Below are 18322 nucleotides of genomic sequence, written 5' to 3' on the forward strand. Positions count from 1 at the left end.
TCTCCTCGTTTCTGCACCTTATCTGGTCAGCATCAGTGGTGTGAAGCTGCAGAGCTCTGCTGCTGCTGTTAACCACATCCTCCAAACAACACCTCTCCTTCAGTTCTCAGACAGAAGTTAAAAATAAACTGCAAAGATACCGAGAGGAACCACCAGGTTGTTAACATTTATTAAACCAACAGTCTTTACATGCTCACCTTCCTCTGTTGCATTGATGACCAAACCTTAGAGTCTGATGTTACAAAGTGATCTCCACAAGAAATCCAGAAAGAATAAAAGCTAATCTCACTCATGACGTCGACAGCCGTCAGAGGAGAGCAGAAGTCAGAATTAGGAAGTGACTTCATTACCACAGGAAGTAGATGCTGAATTCAAGCAACAGGTTAGAGACTCTCACAGTCGAGAGCCAGAGACCGAGAGACCGAGAGACCGAGAGACGTTACAGGGAATATCACTAAAGGTACGTACTGTTCCTTTAGCTGAGAATGATTACTTGTGTTTGTAACGTGAAGAGTTTAGTGAATCCTTGGATGAGTGTGAGAGTACTTCCTGGTACTTGTTGTATTCAACAAACACAGCAGTAGCTACGCTGTATATCACTGTACACATCAGATGTATAGTCTAATACACACATTACTCATATCACACCATCAGCTCTTTGTTCTGTACATAAGGTATATGTTAGCATTACTAATACCAGTTAATATTGTACAATCAAAGTAGAGCTGCACCTGTTAATGCTTACAGGTGTTCGTCTGATTTCATTAAATACCTAAGTTGTGAAAGTGTGCTGAATCTGTTTTCATTGTTAGTTGTGCTCTTAAGGGAATATAAGTCAAACTTGTGTTGCTTTATTGTTTTTAAGAACGCCTTTTATTGGTCTTTGCTAATCATGCCTTCATTAAATGTCTTATTTGCATAACTCATACACACACTGCTTACCTTAACTGCTGCTCATCCTCTTTTTATCCCAGCATATTAATTACTCTGCACGGTTCTGCTTTCTGCACCTATCTTATCTGGTCAGCATCAGAGGGTAAAACCTCCAGAGCTCTGCTGCTGCTGTTCACCACATTCTCACAGAAGCACTTGTCCTTCAGTTCCCAGAAGAGAAATAAAGAAGCAGCAGGTTAGAGACTCTGACAGTCGACAGCCAGAGACCGAGAGAAAAGCACCATGTCTGAATTCAGAAGGATCCTAATGTCTTCATTCCTGATGCTGCTGCTCCGCTTCACAGGTGAGGACGCAGAAAACACACTTTAAATAAAACAGCTTTAATATCACTAATGGTACTTTACTACGTACTGTTCCTTTAACTGAGGATGATGAGTTGTGTTTGTATCGTGGTGTGTTCAGTGACCTTTAGGAAACCAAATCTCACAGAGATACTTTACTAAACTTCTTTATCTATAATGATCATCATGCTCACTATATACTCTACAGTTGTATTCATATTTATTACCGTTTTTATTCTATTTTGCAGCTGCAGATGTGAAAGGTGACTCCCACATTGTCAAAGTTGGAGGTGAAGTCACTCTGTCTTGTGAAAATGTGTTACATGATCAGGATGAGTGTGAGAGTACTACCTGGCTCTTCAGTGATTCAAGAAGCACAGTGCCGCTGTTTGAAAAGGGAAAGATTCACAAAGCTAATTCAGACAGACTGAGAGTTTTGAAAAACTGTTCTCTGGTTATAAAGAAGGTCACAGAGGAGGATGCTGGTTTTTATTCCTGCAGACAGTTCAGATCAGGACAACAACAAGGTCCAGACTCTCTGGTTGATCTGTCTGTTGTTAACAGTGAGTATTTACATCATGATGTTTTCAAACTCTATAAAACAATATACTGAATCTATACAATAATTATGATCACAGTGATGAAGTTAACTTTACTCTTGTTGTCTTTCTCTCTCAATGTCTCCATCTTCAGTGACTGAACATCAGGACACTGATAAGGTGACGTTACGCTGCTCTGTGTCGACATCTGGAGACTGTGGACTCACAGTGAAGTGGCTGTTTCAGAGTCGAGATGTGGATAAAGATCACAGAGAGATAAAGACATCAACGTCTTCCTGCTCTGCCTCTGTGACATTTCTGACATCTCATTTTAGTTACACACCAAGGTCTAAGTTATTTAAATGTGCAGTAACAGCTGGTGGCAACGTGCACACCTTCACTCCTCAGTCCTCAGGTGAGAACATGATGAGCTGTTTAAAGTCACTTCAATCTGAAGTTAAAAAATAACTGAAATATTGATTTATTTTATGGAAGTTTCAGACGGAATAGTTTGTTGAGTTATTTTCATTTGTTCAGGCGAGGACACAAATCCAGCAAAGACTAATCCACCACCACCACAACCAACAACAACAACAACAACAACAACAACAACAACAACAACAACAGCTAAACCAACAATAACAACAACAGCTAAACCAACAACAACAACAGCAACAACAGCTAACAACAACATGAACTCAGGTCAGGTTTAAGTTATCTTCTTGTAAAGTGTTTGATGGTTACAGGAGAGAACCACAGCTGTTTCTCTTCAGGCCTCAGGTGAGAACATGATGAGCTGTTTAAAATCCTTCATCCTGATGTCTCACATCTTTATGTCATGGTGTGAGATGCTTACGTTTGTTTTAATAACTGAACAGCATTTTGTTATTTCATTCATTAAAAAAGTAGAGACAGAACAGAAACATTTACAGTTAGAAAAGACATGCAGACAAAACACACTTTGTTCCTTCAGATGTTAAAGATAAAGAGACGCTACAAACCTCTGACTTCATCTCACACTTCTAACTTCTCTTTTCCAGGCTGGTGGTGGGGGCTCATCGTTGTGACAGTGGGTGTTGCAGCTCTCACAATAATCTCTGTGGCTGTCATCAGACGGAAGAGGACTCAGGGTGAGGACATTCACAGGTTACACTTCATAAACAAGAAGCTTTGATGAAGCCGGGTTTACCTGAAGTCTCAATTACTTGTTATTATTTTTAGGGAATGAAACGATGATGGATGACAACGTGGTGAGTTTAAAACTGAAGAAGCTAACATTTATAAAATAGTATTTATAATAAAGTGATCAGGGTTTATGGTTCTTGTTTTTCACTATTCATGTAGTCAACCTCAAACCTCAAACTAAAACAGCACACAGTTATGAATTTGTTTTGCAGAAAGCACAGTTGTGCAACAGCAACGTCAAACCAAACTTGTTTCTTAGCAGCTATTGTTTATTACTTCAAGGTGACATCAGTAATTATTAATCATAATGCATTTTATTTGTGAAGGCTGATCCTGAAGAAGGTGTTTCCTACGCCTCCATCAGCTACACCAGGAGGAGCAGCGGTAGAGCCAGGGTAAGCTGTCTCATGTGTTATACTGATTGTTGGGGAAATATCTTCCTCGGTCCATAACTTTGACCCAGTTTATTAGTCAGTACTACATCTCTAAGGGGTTGAGCAATCACAACAGAGCCGGCCAGCTAACCAATCAGAGCAGACTGGGCTCTGGTTTCTGACAGAGGGTGAAAAGAGGTGCTGCAGCACAGGCAGTATGAGAAAAATAAAGAGACGCTACATACTGATATACACCTGAACATCAGCAGGAGAGGACTCTTTAAAGTAGAGACACTACATACTGATATACACCTGAACATCAGCAGGAGAGGACTCTTTAAAGTAGAGACGCTACATACTGATATACACCTGAACATCAGCAGGAGAGGACTCTTTAAAGTAGAGACGCTACATACTGATATACATCTGAACATCAGCAGGAGAGGACTCTTTAAAGTAGAGACACTACATACTGATATACACCTGAACATCAGCAGGAGAGGACTCTTTAAAGTAGAGACACTACATACTGATATACACCTGAACATCAGCAGGAGAGGACTCTTTAAAGTAGAGACTCTACATACTGATATACACCTGAACATCAGCAGGAGAGGACTCTTTAAAGTAGAGACTCTACATACTGATATACACCTGAACATCAGCAGGAGAGGACTCTTTAAAGTAGAGACTCTACATACTGATATACACCTGAACATCAGCAGGAGAGGACTCTTTAAAGTAGAGACACTACATACTGATATACACCTGAACATCAGCAGGAGAGGACTCTTTAAAGTAGAGACGCTACATACTGATATACACCTGAACATCAGCAGGAGAGGACTCTTTAAAGTAGAGACACTACATACTGATATACACCTGAACATCAGCAGGAGAGGACTCTTTAAAGTAGAGACGCTACATACTGATATACACCTGAACATCAGCAGGAGAGGACTCTTTAAAGTAGAGACACTACATACTGATATACACCTGAACATCAGCAGGAGAGGACTCTTTAAAGTAGAGACTCTACATACTGATATACACCTGAACATCAGCAGGAGAGGACTCTTTAAAGTAGAGACACTACATACTGATATACACCTGAACATCAGCAGGAGAGGACTCTTTAAAGTAGAGACGCTACATACTGATATACACCTGAACATCAGCAGGAGAGGACTCTTTAAAGTAGAGACGCTACATACTGATATACACCTGAACATCAGCAGGAGAGGACTCTTTAAAGTAGAGACTCTACATACTGATATACACCTGAACATCAGCAGGAGAGGACTCTTTAAAGTAGAGACACTACATACTGATATACACCTGAACATCAGCAGGAGAGGACTCTTTAAAGTAGAGACGCTACAAACTGATATACACCTGAACATCAGCAGGAGAGGACTCTTTAAAGTAGAGACTCTACATACTGATATACACCTGAACATCAGCAGGAGAGGACTCTTTAAAGTAGAGACACTACAAACTGATATACACCTGAACATCAGCAGGAGAGGACTCTTTAAAGTAGAGACTCTACATACTGATATACACCTGAACATCAGCAGGAGAGGACTCTTTAAAGTAGAGACTCTACATACTGATATACACCTGAACATCAGCAGGAGAGGACTCTTTAAAGTAGAGACACTACAAACTGATATACACCTGAACATCAGCAGAAAGGGCCCCTTTAAGTTGTTTAATGGCAGCAACAAAACCAGGACTTTCAGAATTCTTTATGCGTTCATACGTTTTGAGTTGTTTTCCTTCCCTGCAGGCTCATGGTGATGAAGAGGATGCAGTGACCTACAGCACTGTGAGAGCTCCCTCCTCTTCCGCTGCAGCCTCCGCTGATCCCAGCCTCCTCTACGCCACCGTCGACAAACAGAGAAAGAAATTGTTCTAATGTTTAAAACAATAGCTGATTGTTTGGATCTAATCTTTAGAATTTAGGGGCAATGCTAGCAGAGTTATGATAAGAATTAAATGAATTATGTTTTGCTTTTTTTGGCTTAATAGCAGCAAACAGAGAATACAGCAGCAGATTTATGAGAACATGTGAGTCCCTCTAGAGGGGGATTGTGAAAGGGGCAGACATGTTGGAGTTAAACTGTACTCTTAATACTTACAGCAGCGGCAATTCTTATTAATCATTGCTTGGTTTTATTAACTCTTGTTTAATTATGTCATTTAACGGATTATTGCATTTTCTAGTACATTTGATTGTGTTGTATTTGATCAAATTCAGTTTCCTAACAGCAAATGTATTTCCTTTTAACTTAGATGTGTTTTGCTGTGTTTTTGCTTCGGACAAACAAACTTTCTCAGGTATAAATAAACTCTTTCAGAGGATTTCTTGTTCAGATGTCTTTAGTTTCAAACCCGTGTATTTCTCACCAGTAGGCAGCAGCAGAGGTCCTTCCCAACATGTGGAGGTCACTACTGTCCGCTCACTGCAACGCAAAGCAAATCTATGCAGACACAAACCCAGACATGAGTGAAGTATAGGTTGAGTTAGTGTACCGTATGCTCCAGCAGAGTGAGCAATGACAGTTTCATTTCATGCAAAACGAAGCAGTTCATCAGCATGATTACTGCTTTCCAAGAAGCAAGAGGTGGACAGAATATGCAATCGAAACGCTAGGAAACAGAAGTTCAAATGAATAGGTTTGCATCAAACACTACATTTTCTGGGTGTTGCCGAGTTTTTAGATGAGATTTAGAAGAAGAGGAAGTGAAGATGGAAGTAGTGAAGGCATGGAGAAATGAAAGAGGGAAGAGGGAAGATATTACCAGGACAAATAAACCAAATAAACCAAGCACCGAAAGATGCATGTCAGGAAAGAAAACACAGCTACCAGATATTTAGTGACTGAGGAGAACAATATCTCCCCTTTGATCTGGAAAACATTGTCAGAAGGAAAAGGGAGTAAAGTATTTTAATGCTATTTCCTCCCCGTATTTAATATCAGATAACAAACATTGGCTTTCAGAAAAATGCATATTTAAAGATTTGAAGGAAAGTTTTTAAGGGCAGATTCACTTTAAAGAGACTCTAGTCTGCTTTTTAGGGACTCTGTTTACTTCCGATAGTGACATCACTGCGTAACACACTTCTATTGACTAACCCTCCAACACATTGTACGTGATAGGCTAAGGGGCTGGACATCGCTAAGCAGGTTGACCAGTCAATACAGAGCTAACCAATCAGAGCAGACTGGGCTCTGGTTTCAGACAGAGGGTGAAAAGAGGAGCTGCAGCACAGGCAGGATGAGAAACATAAAGAGCTTTCTGAACATTAGAGCATGGAGACATGTCCCAGGAGAGACTCTGAATACAAAAAGGGCTTCCTTAACATCGCGTGAAACTGATGGTTGTCATTAAACAATGCTTTGAGGGTAAAAGTAATAATATTAGTCTTGAAATGTCAAAGAAATCACCCATAAGTGAGGATTTTACTACCATTGGACAGTATTATGTGTTACTGCTCTACCATGCATTTACTCTCTGTGAGAAAGCAGGATCCACACACATACACACACACACACACACACACACACACACACACACACACACACACACACACACACACACACATGTATGGACAGTAATTAGTGTGTGTGTTGAGCATGAAGAAATTGCAATTTTGGGAGGTGTGGAGGGGGGGGGGGTTGTTAATGCAGTTCAGGACAAAGGGCTGTCAAACACACTGATTCTGCTCCACTGGCTCTGCTCCACAGTACATGACACATTCCTGGTGGATTAACGTGGGGAAATTAATTAAAACATAAATATGGAAATGCTCGTTAAGATCGTTAACCGTGTAAATCACCACCAACCGTCTGAAGCCGAGTCTTAGACCACGCAGTACAAGTTCAGAGGGCATTTAAAGGGGCCGAATGTGATTGTTAAATTCTCTGTTTTCTAGAAATGCTATCTACATTTTTTCTATGATGAAAGTGGATTTCTTCAGGCTGAGATACGGCTGCTTTATCTCCCCAAGCTGACACCCATGAACGAGAGTAATTACATCATTAGGCATACAAATGGGCTACTTTAGCTTTTCTCCCTCTTGTCTAAAGAGTAGAACCATGACCCAATTTTAAACAACCAATCACCGCTCAGAGAGAATCTCCTGAGCCAATAGGCCGCGTGGCGCCACCCACCAGCCTGCATAATAATAGGGAGCAGAATGATAACACAAGGGGGGAAACTCGCCAAAGCTGCAGCTTGCTCAGTTTGTTCTGGAGATTACTTCGCCTCTTAAACCTTCAACATGGTCGACGCCTTCTGTGCCACCTGGAAACTGGTCGACAGTGAGAACTTCGATGAGTACATGAAAGCTCTTGGTGAGTAACAGGTTGTTTCAATCAGCTTTACAGGCAGAAAAATCCCTTTTGCAGCTTGAATGTTATAAAACAAAAGTCCTTTAAAACCAATTCCCTCCCCTCAGGTGTTGGCTTTGCCACCCGCCAGGTTGGAAATGTGACCAAGCCGACTGTGGTCATCGCCCAGGAGGGAGACAAGGTGGTGGTTCGCACCCAGAGCACCTTCAAAAACACAGAGATCTCCTTCAAGCTGGGAGAGGAGTTCGACGAGACCACCGCCGATGACAGGAACTGCAAGGTAAGTCGATTACATGCAAGCAGTGAGACCAATAACTGCTGTTTGATGCAAATTCAAGCTTATTTTATGCAGAAAATCCAATTAAAGCAGCTTTTAATGTCCATTATTCAATGAGTCTTATCTACAAATTCACAAATCTTATTCAACCCAAGATCTCCATCCTGCAACAATTTTTTCTCCAATAAAAACTGTATTTTTTTGCCCAATATTCCAAAGGGTTGGGGGTAGATCCTTTGTTTCCAATTGTGGGTCTTTAACGGGACAAAAAATACAGTTCTTATTCATTCTCTCGAAATGTGTCGGGTGGATAAGTTAACAAGTGTTTTCCCCGCATGTGTTCAGGGGGTCAGGCCGGGTGTTCCTTTGTCTGTATTTGTGGGTCAATGACAGGATTGGACATCTCGAGTTGTCCGGAAATAGAGCAACACTTGGCAGCTTCTTAACGCTTCACTTCACTCTAAACACTCCTCTCTTTTGTCTCTCAGTCCACCGTGACCATGGAGGGAGACAAGCTGGTCCACGTCCAGAAGTGGGACGGCAAGGAGACCAAGTTCGTCAGGGAAATCAAGGACGGAAAGCTGGTCATGGTAAGAGAGAGACACCCAGATCACACTGATTAATGTACCTACATAGAGTTAATAAACTGAACAATAGAAAGAGACATTCAAACTAAAGATTCAATGTGAAGCCACGTGGATTTTAATCCCACCGTCTGGGTATTGTGATTATTGCTATATAGCACCAAGACAAAATGCATTGTTTTAAATTGAGTTTTATATCATTTTTACTTTGTTTTTTTTTAGCTTTAAGAGCTCAGGAGTACATTTTCTATAAGCTATGATACTAAAGCAGTAGCATTTGCCTCTCAGTTTTCCCAGTCATCACTTATTTGACTGTTTTTGTGGAAATAAAATCCTAAAGCGATAACGAAAACAGAAGTTTCCTTATTAAAGGTTTTATAAATGATGCTGTTTTCATGTTATGATGGCACTGCATAGTGTGTTTGACTTTATTTAGGAATCATTTGTGCATGCAAAACTGTACATAGGGTGTTTTTGGGCTCCTTACAGAAATAAAAAGCATTAAATTATCAAATGTAGCAAAAAAGAAGGTAAAAAAACTCACATTTCAGCAGTTATTTGTCTTTGTGAAGCTCCAGAAATACAGCAAATAAGATGTGTTTTGTTCTGTTTTGTCGAATGAGCATGCATTTCTTTCCAGTTAGCATGCATATATCAAACAGAGTACCAACCTGTTGATTACCAGTAGCTTCCTCACTTGATTCAGCTGCTAAAAAACAACATTTTCTACAATAAAACGATGGATTTGGGATCTTTTAATGACCTCTCACCGTGACTGCGGCCTCTCTCTCTCTGCAGAATCTGACCTTCGAAGACATCCACGCGGTGCGCAGCTACGAGAAGGCATAAGTGCCCCGACTGGCAGCATCCCAACCGGCAACGAAGTGTTGATTTTATAATTATTGTTGACTGTTTGCTTCTCTTTTGCACTCCATCCTCCTCCACATGCTCGAGGCCAGCAGGCTGCACATGTTTTGTAAGAATCTTTTCTTTTTTATATATGAAAACATTTCTGTCGTGACGGATGGATCGTCTTTGCAAACCTGTGTGAGAAAAACCTGAAATAAAAAACACAGAGACTACATGTTTGACTCTTCTCTTATGTGTTGCAATGGTTCAATCATCAGTAGAAAATGATAAACCTCAGCTAAAATAAATTGTGTTAAACCCTCTGACACTGAAACACTCAACCTCTGAGGTTTTAGAGGCGGGGAACTACAGAAAACGTCTCTGAATGAGGCCATAAACTCTCAATTTACAGAATAAATCAACATTATTTCCCTTTAGCTTCAAAACCGGTGACTTAATTTCACTATTTTCTGGAAAAAGGTTGGAGGAATTGCATTCATTTGCTAAATAAACCCCTCAGTTGATCTAATATTTGATTTAAAGGCCATAAACTACCCTTAAACCTTGACTACGGAGGTGAAATTTGACAGCTTACATTCAAGTAATGCATGGATTAATTAAATGATAACATATCTGATCAATCACCTCTAGTGGTATCAAGCTTTTAGTTAAACCTGGAGGACTCCATGTCATCTTTTAATATATTTAAACAACTTTCTACCAAAATAATAGATGCTCAAAGGTATCTTTTTTAAAGCTGTGAGCACTAATTATATTATATTCCTCTTCGCTGTACAGGCGTCGAGACAGAGACAGATATCTAATTATCTGAGACTCAATTAACTGCATGGCTAAACACCCCCTCTAAAGGTCATTGTGGGAGAAGTGACCCGTTAAATCCCAAGATACATTTGAGGGGTCACATGATAATTACATGGACAGGAAACAAAACAAAAAAATGTATGTTGTTACAGAACATTTTATTTGTCGCGCTTATGGGATTTTTTTTCCTGTACGAATACCAGAACATTTTACATCTCTGTTCTCATTTAAAAGAGTATTTTAAATTAAAAGTGTATAACTCACGTCCACCACACTGAGCTGCATCCTGTGGTGAGGGGTCACACATGTACACCCAGGGGTCAGAGATCACCCATTAGGTAATATTCAGATTGTTAACTTGTGCAAAAGTTGTGATGACACACTCCATAAAGTAAAAGCCATGCATTGGAAAACATTGCACATGAGTTAAACATCAAATACCATGAGAAAAAAACATAGGCAGTAAAAATATGCTTAAAATATAAATATAAGCATGATTTTATTGGTGTAATTTGCAAAGTGGAGCCACTTTTAGCTCTTTAACGTCTGTTTGGGAGTATAATCATGCATCCTTGTTGGAAAATGACAATGTATGTTGCATGTAAAGTCAACTTAGTTAAGAAAACCCGCAGTAGTTGAGTAAAAGTACTTCGTTACTTCCCTTCACTGATCAGCAGCAGATCTCAGTTCCTCCCCCTGAGCTCCAAAACACAGAGTCACATGACCTCTGCACTTCCTGGTTATGTCAGAGGAGAATTAACTGCAGTGGTTTCATACTTTACTTTAAATGCAGGTTATATAACATATAAACAGTGCTTGTTTTAACAGGATAAACATGGGACTACTTTCTCGTGTCGTGCTGCTGCTGCTTTGTGGAGCGGCTCCTCTGGAAGCGGCGCCCGCCAGAAGCAGCTACCTGGCGGGCACAGGTGAGAGGAATCCCCGCTGATGAACTCTGGAGGTGGAGGTCTAGAAGTGTATTTGTGTAGGGTAAGAGTAAAATGAACCGAGTAAATGGGCATTCATGGTTTCTCTGCAAGAGCATGAACAATATGACACGTTTTATGTTGCCAGTTGTTGGGATTTAGCTGTAAAAGTCGTATTTTAAATGAAAATAAGTGATTTAGTTTAATGGCATGCACGCCGAATTCACCCTAAGATACTTTTCAGTTATAGTGCTTGTTAATTCATTCCATGAGAAATGCATATTCAATGTAAATGATCATAAACCAATGTATTGACTGTTTTTTAAATGGAGTTTGGCATGAAACTCTCTACACGTGTATATTTAATTGGACTTAATTACTTTAATTGTAAAACAGGTTTGGAGTTAGCTTTATAACCTAACAAGAACAAAATAAATAACATAATTGATATAAATCATAATAATATTTCTGAAAATAGGACCTTTAAACCCTCAATTCCATGTCTTTGGTCTAAAATAAACCAAGCAAATGTCCTAAAAACTGTTCATATTTTAGCGTTTTGCCTCTCTCCCTTTCATCATTTCTTCTTAAAATAACTGAATGCCAAAATACATGCATAAATTATGATTTATTTGCGACACATTTAATCCTTACATGCACGTCTTCTGTCAAAAATACCCCATGCACATCTCGGTCACCATCCATTGCATCTGTTGTCATATTTAAATTGTAGCTTGTATTTCATACTCTCCGTCTCTTTGTTCCCTTCTTCTCATCCACTGTCCAGGCAGGTTCTGGCACATCACTGACCTCCACCTGGACCCCACCTACCACCTGGCCCCGGACCCCACCAAGGTGTGCTTCTCCTCTAAAGGAGTCCCGGCCACCAACCCCGGCATGTTCGGAGACTTCCTGTGTGACTCGCCCTACAGCCTCATCCAGTCGGCCTTCGATCACATGGCGCCGCTCACAAAGCCAGACGACTTCATCATATGGACCGGGTCAGTGTGAGGATGAAGTCTAGATAGATGTTTCTAGGACAGGAGACATGAAAACTATTTCATGTCTCCTGTCCTTCTTCTTTGTTCTTCGAGGAATATGTCTCTTTCTTGCTGTCTTGATGGAAAACTGCTGCCAAACTCTTGATAACTTTAGCAATAGTGACTAACAGTTAGTAGAAACCCATGCTGTGGTTTTGCAGAAGTTTCACATGCTTTTTCTCACCGCTGTGAGTGTGATGTGTGGAACCACTTTGAGGTTTTTAAAGAATGAGGAAGTTTCTATAAAGTGAAGTCACTGTAGATGTTCTTGACTTCCTGTTTTTCGCTTTTTTGTGTGTGTGTGTGTGTGTGTGTGTGTGTGTGTGTGTGTGTGTGTGTGTGTGTGTGTGTGTGTGTGTGTGTGTGTGTGTGTGTGTGTGTGTGTGTGTGTGTGTGTGTGTGTGTGTGTGTGTGTGTGTGTGTGTGTGTGTGTGTGTGTGTGTGTGTGTGTGTGTGTGTGTGTGTGTGTGTGTGTGTGTGTGTGTGTGTGTGTGTGTGTGTGTGTGTGTGTGTGTGTGTGTGTGTGTGTGTGTGTGTGTGTGTGTGTACTGCTTTCTCACAGAGAGTAAATGCATGGTAGAGCAGTAACACATAATACTGTCCAATGGTAGTAAAATCCTCATTTATGGGTGATTTCTTTGACATTTCAAGACTAATATTATTACTTTTACCCTCAAAGCATTGTTTAATGACAACCATCAGTTTCACACGATGTTAAGGAAGCCCTTTTTTGTATTCAGTGTCTCTCCTGGGACATGTCTCCATGCTTTAATGTTCAGAAAGCTCTTTATGTTTCTCACACTGCCTGTGCTGCAGCACCTCTTTTCAACCTCTGTCTGAAACCAACAATAATAGTTTGAATTTCTACTGCATCTTTCTAGGTACCCAAGGCCGTTTTCCATTTTGTAAGGACAGAAAACAAATCAAAACAAAAAAGTAGAGCAAATAAAAGAATAGAAAAATAGAGTAAATAAAATAGAAAACAGAAATGGCAGCTGTGGTTGAAGATCGGGGGAGTGAGATGAGTTAGTGGTCAGAGGCTACGGTGAAGAGGTGAGTTTTTAAATGAGGATATGAAGATGTCCTGGAAGAGCGTTCCAGAGGGTAGGGGCCGCAGCACTGAACGCCCTGTCACCAACGGTTCGGAGTGCGGGGAATAGAGAGAAGGCCCGTGTCCGAGGACCGCAGACTCCGTGTAGGCGTGTAGGGATGGAGGAGGTCTGATAGGTACTGTGGAGCGAGGCCATGGAGAGACCTGTAGGCGAGGAGGAGGGTTTTTGAAAGTGATCCGGGACTTGATCGGCAGCTAGTGAAGGTGGATGAGGGTGGGATTGAGGTCCTGCCATGGTTTGGTGCGGTTGAGAACCCCATTGCAGTAGTCCAATCGGGACGTGATGAAGGCGTGTATGAGCGTCTCTGTCTGAAACCAGAGCCCAGTCTGCTCTGATTGGTTAGCTGGCCGGCTCTGCTTAGAGATGTCCTGCCCCCTTAGCCTGTCACGTACAACGTGTTGGAGCGCTAGCCAATAGACGTGCATGTGTTGAAAAGTGATGTCACTATGTGCAGGAAGTAAACAAAGGACAAGCAAGGCAAGTGTTTGACCAAAAGCTTGAGGAAAATGTGCAAAAAAATAATGAAGGTAGTCATGAAACGGCAAAGATAATCGGAATAAGCTAGTTAAAAAGCAGTCTAAGATAGTTATTAGAATGACTGTTATTTATTAAACGGCAGCAGGAAACAGGGAAGTCTTTAGATTTAAAAGAAGTGAGAGTTTGGTTAAAATGTGCAGACAAACGCTTCTTGTTTATCCATGTTTAGTTTCAGCTCTTGGGACGGAAGCTTAAAGAAACGCTCTGTATTCTCTGGAGGGAAATGCAAACTAATGTTCACTAATCTGTGATTTAAAAACTGTGAGTCCCGCAGCAGAACCTCCGCACAGCTCGCTGTTAATCAGCAGCTAATCCAGGAATTCATAGAGGCTTATGAACTTGCTTAAGAAAACACTTAATCCTTCACCCCGGGAGTCTTTGCAAGTTTAAAGTGACTGTGCAGGCAGACGTGCTTAATTCCTCTGGTGTTGAGCTCTGTGGGCTAAAGGTGTTGATAAATAAATAATAGTATCTGTTTTTCCTCCTCTCCACCAGAGACAGTCCCCCTCACGTCCCTGCAGACCAGCTCTCCACAGACCTGGTGATCCAGGTGATCAGGAACATGACGGAGACCATCACACAACACTTCCCCAACCTCACCGTCTACCCCGCGCTGGGAAACCACGACTACTGGCCGCAGGTTACTTGAGTCATTTCTCAGTTTCCCTTCCTCGACTCCTCGACTCCTCGCCTCCTCGACTCCTCGCCTCACGTCTTAGTCCCGCCCACAGGAGATGAGAGCGGAGGAGTCGAGGAGGGGAACCAAGAGTTTAGAGAAATGAGAAATCCTGTCCTCTGAGCGGACGTTTTTCCTAAAAATTCAGACTTTTTTTTGGTGAAAATGTCAGACTTTTCTTCTAAACTATCACTATTTTTTGTGAATGGTTGTTCTTAGGACCAGATGCCGACCTCCCCTAACGCCATCTACAAAGCCGCTGCAGAGCTGTGGAAGCCGTGGCTGCAGACTGACGCCCTGCTCACCCTCTCACAGGGTAACATGTCTCATTTAACCCTCCCACACACAGAGCATGAATCTTTCGAATCCTTCATTCTTTCTCTTCCTGCAGGCGGGTTTTACTCCCAGCTGGTGAAGCCTGGTCTGCGGGTCGTCAGTCTGAACACCATCCTCTACTACGGTCCGGACAAAGTGACTGAAAACATGACGGACCCTGCAGGACAGTTCGAGTGGCTCGAGAAAACTCTGCAGAAAGCCGGTCAGAGTCTGGAGAAGGTCGGACACTAACTGTCTTTGCATCTTGAAAAACTAAAAATACATGCATAAAAGAGTTGTGATTAAATGTGTGTGTCTTGTTGCCGCAGGTGTACATCATCGCTCACGTGCCGGTGGGTTACCTTCCCTACGCCAGGAACACCACGGCTGTGAGAGAGCGCCACAACGAGCGGCTGGTCTCCGTCTTCAGGAAGTACAGCGACGTCATCGCCGGGCATTTCTACGGACACACACACCGGGACAGCATCATGGTGCTGTTGGACCAACAAGGTGATTAAAATATGTGATTTAACACATTTCCTCTTATTGAAATGTGATTAACTTAAAGGGTATTGTGAGCTTGGCCTTGATTTGACTCTGAAGTCCTGAAAGTAGATATGTTTGATTAGTTTTTCGATTAATAAAGCAAATTTAGTTGTGTATATTTCCCAAAAATCGGACTGAAACTGCTCAAAACCTCTGCTTTTTGCAATACAAGTCTGGTAAACGTACATGTATTTACTTAAGGAAGTAAAAAGGGGATCCAGTTCACATGCATTCAGTATTTCAGCTGAATGATGTGGTGTCTGTGTTTTTTTGCTCTGCAGGTATGCCGGTGAATTCTCTGTTTGTGTCTCCGGCCATCACTCCAATCAAAAGTCTTCTGCAGCCGTACTCCAACAACCCGGCTTTCCGCATGTACCTGTACAACACCGAGGACTACTCCATGCAGGTGAGGAGCTCCAGGCTACACAGTATAACCAGCTAACTTTAGCAGTGAGAAGTCACCTAAAATATGGCGGAACGGCCAAGAAAGTGCACAAAACCACAAGGATGCATTACAGCAACAAAAGCACAACACAAAAGGCATGGGTAACTATTTAAAACACCTGCTTATAGCTGCTTCTTTTTGGAAAAGGGTCCCACTAATACAACAATACAGTAGAACCTTGGTAAAAGGCTTCAGTGTTATCCTTCATTTGTTAAAACACAATGAAACCTTTTAATTTGACCTTTATTTTGAAAAGCAGTTCTGAGGTGAAAGCATATTGACAAGATTTAATTCCAAATGAAAATGTCTGCACTGTTCTTCACTTTTCCTAAACCTGAACTACAGACAACTCAGGCATACCGTTTACTGGTAACACATCTTCCTGTTCAAATACCTGCATATACACAATATTGCATAGTTTTATAGCACAATGAAACCTTATGTTACCTTATTTTGAAAAGCAATTCTGAGTTTGAAAGCATATTGACAAGATTTCATTCCAAATAAAAATGTCCTGCGCTGCAATACCTCCTTAACTTGTGCTTAACCTGCACTACACTAACAAAGAAACGGCTCCAAAGATAAAGGTTACTATTTTTGCTGCTTTCCCCATGTTTAAAAACCTGCTTCCAGCTGCTTTTGTGGTTGGAAAAAGGTTATCAGTAATTAAACAACACAGTAAAACCTTTGTATACACACTGAAACCTTATTTGACCTTATTCTGAAAAGCAATTCTGAGTTTGCAAACAATATTCAGGTCCAATTTGAAATGTCCTGCTTTGCAATACCTACTTAACTTCAACCAAAGACAGAATAAGAAAGTCTCTTTGATGATTCATCACGCTGTCCATCAGATCACAATAACCGTTTCTTGGTATTCAAAATGTCTCTCTCTCCCTCCCTCTCCCTTCTCTCGGTGCTTTTCTCCCGGTGAAGGACATCTGGCAGTACTATCTGAATCTGACGGAAGCCAACGCGCAACAAAGCGCAGCCTGGAGGCGGGAGTACATCCTGACGGAGGCGTTTGGACTGGCTGACCTGCGGCCGCTCAGCCTGCTGCAGCTGGGCCTGAGCCTCCGGCTGCCGCAGAGCAAGGCCTTCGACGTGTACTTCAGCCACTTCAGGGTGGGCTACGACAGCAGCCTCGCCTGCGATGGGGAGTGTAAGCTCAGCCAGGTGTGTGCCATGCTCTTCCTGGACCAGCTGTCCTACTCCAGATGTGGAGGGTGGTAGCAGGGAGAGCGATCCAAGAGGAGGGGTTTATCTCAGGGACTGATTTTAGTCCATTTTTTACTCATAGATAGGGGTCTTAAACTGGCTCTGCTGCTCCCAGTTATATCTATATGTATTTTGCTTTCGTTCATTTGGCGTAGCAGTTCCTGGTTTCCAAAGTAATCCAGATGCAATCCCGATGACAAAACGCACAGTAAACCATCATGAAAGAAGCCTCGAACTGGCTCTTTCTGATCCCAAATGTCAATGAAACCATTTTAATGTTAAGAAGTCTTCTTTATCATGTATACTTCTTTCTGGAATCAATGCAATCCAGAGTAGAAGTCGCACAATTCCAGGATAAATAAGGTATTCAATGAGAGAAAACACACTGGCATAACTATTTTAAATACATTGATTTATAACCAGAAGCATTCCTTAATGACAGAAAGGTCATCTAACTCATTTTCATTTTGAGCTTTGCAAGAGAAAAAGAGAACAGTTTGGTATTCCATTATTTTTAATGAATTACTAAATGCTGGAATCATAAAAAGGGATATGCCGTGCGCTGCTTTACTGATTAATAGATTTTACAGTCATTTTTTTATAATTCATTTGATTGCAGACATTATCTTCAGTCATGTTCACTCTAGAATACAAGGTAAACCACTCCAAAGTGGAACATATTCAGAGATAATGTAGAAACCCCCGTATAGATATCCTAACAGTGGTTGCCACATTATACAATAATGTCCTTTAACTCTTCTGGTTATTAGTAATTATTCATTATTTTAGTAAATATGTGTGTACTTAATCATTCATCAATCATAAATGGGTAATAATGCACTGTTTGCATTACATAGAAATATAATAAACACCTGCTGAAACAGGAATGAAGAACATGTTACATATCGCAGAGAGGAAATTGATTTTAAATGTCCTTTATTTTTTCTACTTAATAAAGACTTTATTCCGACCCGTTGTTTCAGAGGCTTCACTTCAGGGCTGTTGCTAGGCAGAAGTCACAGCAAACAAACAGGACAGTTTCTCTCTCTTTTCTCAGCGACTAACCTCATCCGACCCTCTCCTTTCAGCTCCCCACCATCACACCCCCCCCATCCTATTCTCCTCCTGTTCAAACGTTCCAGAAACTCCTCTCGTTTCTCAGCCACCAACTAAAGCATCCACCCCTCTCCCCTCCTCCCTCCTCCCTCCAGCTCTTTTGTCCCCCTGGTTGTTGATTAGACCTCTCTTAAAGCTCCGCTGAAAAGCTTCTTTTTATTAAAC

At 41.4% G+C, this 18322-nt stretch overlaps 3 protein-coding genes across 5 annotated transcripts; all 3 read left to right on the top strand.

The window, feature by feature from the left end:
- Positions 1-375: 375 nt before the first annotated feature.
- Positions 376-5700, top strand: LOC134876537 (mucin-5AC-like). 2 transcript variants are annotated; one of them, XM_063901513.1, is made up of 9 exons: positions 376-460; positions 1101-1237; positions 1484-1798; positions 1929-2189; positions 2312-2476; positions 2815-2904; positions 2996-3024; positions 3286-3354; positions 5126-5700. In XM_063901513.1, the coding sequence occupies exons 2-9, from the start codon at positions 1177-1179 to the stop codon at positions 5252-5254; spliced, it is 1119 nt and encodes a 372-aa protein (XP_063757583.1). In that variant the 5' UTR covers positions 376-460; positions 1101-1176; the 3' UTR covers positions 5255-5700. The 2 variants fall into 2 exon arrangements, with proteins under 2 accessions (XP_063757583.1, XP_063757582.1); XM_063901512.1 differs by having other exon boundaries at positions 378-460; positions 1028-1237.
- Positions 5701-7536: 1836 nt separating this feature from the next.
- Positions 7537-9639, top strand: LOC134876452 (fatty acid-binding protein, brain). Its single transcript, XM_063901383.1, has 4 exons — positions 7537-7697; positions 7802-7974; positions 8460-8561; positions 9354-9639. Exons 1-4 carry the CDS (start codon positions 7625-7627, stop codon positions 9402-9404), a joined length of 399 nt encoding a protein of 132 aa, XP_063757453.1. The 5' UTR covers positions 7537-7624; the 3' UTR covers positions 9405-9639.
- A 1277-nt stretch (positions 9640-10916) lies between these two features.
- Positions 10917-18011, top strand: smpdl3a (sphingomyelin phosphodiesterase acid like 3A). Of its 2 annotated transcripts, none has more exons than XM_063902882.1 (8): positions 10917-11155; positions 11940-12153; positions 14337-14481; positions 14737-14833; positions 14909-15072; positions 15162-15342; positions 15660-15784; positions 16760-18011. In XM_063902882.1, the coding sequence occupies exons 1-8, from the start codon at positions 11062-11064 to the stop codon at positions 17054-17056; spliced, it is 1317 nt and encodes a 438-aa protein (XP_063758952.1). In that variant the 5' UTR covers positions 10917-11061; the 3' UTR covers positions 17057-18011. The 2 variants fall into 2 exon arrangements, with proteins under 2 accessions (XP_063758952.1, XP_063758953.1); XM_063902883.1 differs by having other exon boundaries at positions 10940-11216.
- The last annotated feature ends 311 nt before the right edge of the window (positions 18012-18322 follow it).

This window comes from Eleginops maclovinus, chromosome 15, assembly GCF_036324505.1.
Source record: "Eleginops maclovinus isolate JMC-PN-2008 ecotype Puerto Natales chromosome 15, JC_Emac_rtc_rv5, whole genome shotgun sequence".
Lineage (NCBI taxonomy): Eukaryota > Metazoa > Chordata > Actinopteri > Perciformes > Eleginopidae > Eleginops > Eleginops maclovinus.